The sequence below is a fragment of the Coccinella septempunctata genome, chromosome 9, assembly GCF_907165205.1.
Source record: "Coccinella septempunctata chromosome 9, icCocSept1.1, whole genome shotgun sequence".
Lineage (NCBI taxonomy): Eukaryota > Metazoa > Arthropoda > Insecta > Coleoptera > Coccinellidae > Coccinella > Coccinella septempunctata.
This window is the reverse complement of record NC_058197.1, coordinates 8,659,845-8,664,963: the sequence shown is the minus strand read 5'-3', so window position 1 is coordinate 8,664,963 and position 5,119 is coordinate 8,659,845. Positions and strand designations below refer to the sequence as shown.

At 36.4% G+C, this 5,119-nt stretch overlaps 1 protein-coding gene across 1 annotated transcript; it reads left to right on the top strand.

The window, feature by feature from the left end:
- The first annotated feature begins 1,355 nt into the window (after window positions 1–1,355).
- On the top strand, window positions 1,356–4,844 carry LOC123320469. Its single transcript, XM_044907800.1, has 3 exons — window positions 1,356–1,612; window positions 2,003–2,646; window positions 2,696–4,844. The coding sequence occupies exons 2-3, from the start codon at window positions 2,004–2,006 to the stop codon at window positions 4,462–4,464; spliced, it is 2,412 nt and encodes an 803-aa protein (XP_044763735.1). The 5' UTR covers window positions 1,356–1,612; window position 2,003; the 3' UTR covers window positions 4,465–4,844.
- The last annotated feature ends 275 nt before the right edge of the window (window positions 4,845–5,119 follow it).

Here is a 5,119-nt window from a genome sequence, read left to right as displayed (position 1 = left end):
TATTAATAAGCAGGTATTTTTATCCTTAAAGAAAACTGTCACTAAAATGCCGGTAGAGGACAAATTCTGCGTCCTCATGTTTGATGAAATGTCTATCACTCCTTCCTTGCAATATGACTGTAAGCAAGACAATATAAAAAGAGTGCCAGACACAGGACATTCAAAGAAGCCTGATATTGCGAAAGCAATGAAAACAACCAACTTCCTACACCTTCAGCAATGGTCCTGAAAAGACTACAAATCTGAAGAATGCAGTGAAAGAAATAATTCAAGCATGCCAAGAGATTGGTTTGAAGGTGGTTTGTACTGTGTGTGACCAAGGGGGTGCAAATTGTGCTGCAATAAATAGTCTCCTGAAAGATAGGAAGGATTATTTCCTCAGGAATCATTTGGAGGACCGCTACTTTGGATTTCTTGTGAATAAGCAGGAATTCATCCCTTTGTTCGATGTTCCACATTTGATCAAAGGGATTCGTGATAAGCTCATAACAAAAGACCTGCACTTTTTTCATGATGGTATGGAAATAGTAGCCAAGTGGTCACACATAGAGACATTCTATTTCCTGGATTTTTCAGGTAAGAATGTACCCAAAACTAACTGACCAGCATGTGTTGAAAGGCAAACTGAGGGAAATGAAGGTGTCATGCTTTACTCAATTATTTCCTCTTCAAGTTGGGTCTCTTATGAAAAGGATTGCTACATGGAGTAAATATAGTTCTGGAGGAATTCTATTACAAGCCTGAAGAGCATGAAGTATTTTTCAAATGAAAACAACTGCCTGGTTTCAGTAGCCTCCTTGAAAAATTCAATTTTCACAGTAAGAGGATTCATGAGGGTTACGAAAAAACATAAATCCAAATATACTTTGACAAGAGCATTTAATCAAGACCCTCTTGAAATTTTTTTTGGAGCAATTAGAAGCCATGAAGGCAGGCATGTTTCGCCAGATGCCTCCCATTTCGAGAGCTCATTTAAAGCCTTACTGGTCAATAATTTTTTGTCACACCATACTCCGAATGCAAATTGTGAGAGTGATTTATCAGAGGGCGCTCTTAATAATTTGAGAGAATTCCTGATTGGGAATAGGGAAGGTGAGGCTGGACCCTCCAGGGTAACACCTACTATTCCTACTCTCCCACCGACTCTAAAGTCGAGAATGGAAGAGAATATATTAGTGTATATGAGCGGATATTTTGCGAAACGTCTCGAAAATTGTGACATGTTCTGATTGTAAACAACTGTTACTATCACACCATAAGCTTGTTCAAAATACAGATTTCATCGAGACTAGAAAATATACAGCAGATTCAAGAATGGTGGCACCAGATAGTTTTTTTCATCGTCTAGTTAAGGTAAATGTCCCGATTGCTGACACTGTCCCAATATCGGACAGAATTAATTCAAGTGAGCATAATAACGAATCAGTTCAAGGAAACGACAGAGTCTATGCATTAAAGACATCTACAGTCATAATCTGAAATCATCCACCAAAATCTTCAGTGGTACCAACTTTCCTATACTTCATGCGTCCATTGGAAAAGGCGGTTTGCGAGTGACAGTGATTTCAGTGTTTTATCTTATAGTGAATGAGGATTTGCAGACACTTTCCAGGTACGTTTCTTGTCATAATATATTTTATAATCGCATGTTCTAATGTTGCAATAAGTTTTTCGGTATCTGTATGGTATTTTCCGTTGAAAAACTAACGTTTGTATGTTATAACCTAGAATTTATAGAGGTGTCCGAATTAGGGACACTAAAAATTTTCAATATCTAATTCGGACATAGAGGGGTCCGAATTAGGTTTACATTGAAATTTTCTTATGTATATATATTCTACAATATTGACTAGTTCAAACACAGCAATCTCTTTGTTTGAAGAGTTTACTGCGAAACAGACATGGTAACCTAATTCGGACATGGGTGTCCGAATAAGGATATGATGTGTCACAATTAGGTTCACCTTCTCTAATACAGGCTTCTCCAACTTGAATGTTTCAGAATGCCCTCAAAAAAGAATAAAAACTACTCACTGGATACGCTCAAGTTGGCTTTGGAAGCTATAAGAAATGGAATGCCGGTTAAGAGAGCCAGCAGAGAATTCAATATTCCTAAAACAACGTTGCATTCAAAATTTCATGGAAAATATGCCATCAATTGTTCTGCTGGAGCCCCAACAATTTTGACCGCAGAAGAAGAGGGCACATTGGTCAAGTGGATTATTAGTGTAAGTCGAGTCGGTTTTCCTGTAGACAGAAGTCAATTATTGGATAGTGTACGAATGTTGCTACTCAAGAAGAAAAGAGAGAATCCGTTCAAAGACAATCGTCCTGGAAGGCATTGGTATGAAGGTTTTCTTCGCCGACATCCGGAAATCACAAGAAGAATGACGCAAAACCTCGTTCATTCTAGAGCCACATTAACTGAAGTTCAAATCAGAAACTGGTTCAAGGAACTGGAACAATATTTCCATGATAATAATCTGACCGAAATTCTTTATGATCCACGAAGAATTTATAATGCTGATGAAAGTGCGTTCTTCCTTTGTCCAAAGGGAAAAAAAGTACTGGCAATGAAGGGCTGCAGAACAGTTTACAACCATACTGCCAATGATGAGAAAGAATGCATAACAACACTCATCACAGGTATAAGACCCTAATTGCTATTTATTATACTTATTTTATTATTTTACAGGAAACGCAGCTGGAGATTTGCCTCCTCCAATGGTCATGTTTGCCTATGAACGCATTCCTCAGAGCATAGTAGCACTAATGCCTGATAAATGGGGCTTAGGGAAATCTGAATCAGGCTGGATGACCGGCGAGAGTTTTTTTGAATACGTCTCCAATATATTCCATCCCTGGCTCATAAGGAACAATATACCATTACCAGTTATATTTTATGTGGATGGGCATAAATCACATTTGACGATGCATCTAAGTAATTTCTGCTCTGACAATGGAATAATTCTCATAAGCTTATTTCCAAATGCAACACATATGCTTCAGCCAATGGACGTAGGTGTTTTTCATCCATTGAAAAATGGCTGGAAAAATGCAGTCGCAAGATTCAGAGTGGAGAACAACAAGCAAAAAATCAGGAAAGAAAACTTCGCACCACTACTGGCGACTACCATTAAAGAAGTTCTCAATGTTAGGATATTACAGAATGCATTCCGAACATGTGGTTTGTTTCCATTCAATGCGAATGCTATAAATTATTCTAAATTGGTTTCTGCTGATGTAAGTCAACCTGAGCTAGCTGACAATGATAACTACCCTAGTAAAACCAACGAGATTATCGGCTTTACTGAACAACATCTGAAATTCATCGAAAGCTTCATAGAAAAACAAAAACTAGTGGAATTTGAAACTTGTCTATCCAAACAGGAAGAATGGACAGGCAACATTAAGGATGATAATCTCTACATTTTGTGGAAGAAACTGAAAAACACCGTTAATGGGAATTCTATAAATACTCACCAGGAAGAGCAAGAAATAGGTAACTTACCTGACAATACCCTTGTTTTAGAAGGAGATTGGATTGAAGAGATATTGAATGCTAGTAATCAAATTGAAGAAGTGGAAATGGAAATTGCCGAAACTTCCGTTACATCAGGAATTGACGAAAATGGATCAGTTTCACCAACAGAATATAATGCAGCAGTTAGCAATGCTGAAGGTCAAGAAAAAGCCAAGAGAGAGCAAGAGAGAGGAACCAGTATGCATGTTAACTCTTCCAATTTCGAAAGTGTGAATGAGTGCTCCGAAGAGCTGCCTATTACGAACCAGGCAGGAATGGCAGAACCTAGAAAACATGCAGATCCTGATCAAGGAATGGAAAAATCTCCAGAACAAATTGAAAAAACGTCTACCAGTAGCTTACCATTTCAGGTACCATCTCCGTTTAAATCTATTCTATTTTGGCCCGAAAATAAAAGAACTGAAAATAAGAAAACGACCATAGTAAAAGTTCCAAGTGTTGCGACTTCGGAACAATGGAAAGCCTATTATAAAAAGAAGCAAGAAGCTAAAGAAAAAAAGGAAGAAGAGAAAGAAAATCGTAAACGACAAAGACTAGAGAAGTTGAAGAATAAGCAAACGAAGACGAATAAAAGTTACTTAAATAAATATCACGATGGCAAAACCGAAGAAATAGCAACCAGTTCATCAGAAACTACAAATAATACTAAATCAAATAAAGATAGAAATTTCAAGGTTGGAGATTACGTGGTTGTGGATTATCTGGATATAAAATTTCCTGGGGTGATTGAGGAACTTCAAAAAGGAAAAGCATTTGTGAGCGTGATGACACAGAGTGGAAATAATTGGAAGTGGCCATTAAAAAAAGATATTTTGTGGTACGATTTTGATGAAATTTATGAAAAAATTGAGGAACCGGTTCTATGTAACAAACGTGGAATTTTCACTGTTGGAGAAATGAAAAAGTTCCAAAGTGTCTGAATTCAACGAATTATTCGTTTTTTTTTTCAATTTACGCTCATTGAAATATATTTTTCTCAAATTTATCTTAAATTATTGCTTTGTTCAGAATAAGGTGATGAAATTCAGCATTAGGGACCATGTCCAAATTATGGTCCCATGTGTGTCCGAATTAACTACTGAATATGGTTTACCCTGTCTGAATTAGATTCACAAACAGACAGGAATAATAAATATTTTCTATTAAATGTGTGTATTTTTATTACTTCCCAATATTGAGAATAATGTATGAAAAACATACGTGCATGTGTATATGAGGGATTTCGTAGTGAAATGTTTAGGATATAATTTCTGCACAATTTGTTAATCAAGATTTGTCTTAACCTGTCCGAATTTGGGACATTTACCTTACTAAGTGTTTTTCACGTTTGTATTATCTTATTCCACTTTTTTATATTTATCAAAGGTATATTACAGCAGCAATTAAATTTCACTGTCAGTTACATTCTGACTCAGGAACTGCTGCCTGTAATTTATTTGTAAAATGCAGTTTGTATTTTTGGTGTAAACGTGTTAATGCAATTGTGAAGGGCACTGATACAACATACAAAATAAATAAAAATGCTCCAGGTATGTATGATCCCATAAAGCAGATAACCCGTCAAAAATATTTGAA

What these genes read in the sequence shown, in the direction of transcription:
- LOC123320469 (XM_044907800.1), top strand. Translation starts at nt 2,004, where the DNA reads ATGCCCTCAAAAAAGAATAAAAACTACTCACTGGATACGCTCAAGTTG. An exon ending in CATAACAACACTCATCACAG is followed by an intron (nt 2,647 to 2,695) that starts GTATAAGACCCT and finishes ATTATTTTACAG; the next exon opens with GAAACGCAGCTGGAGATTTG.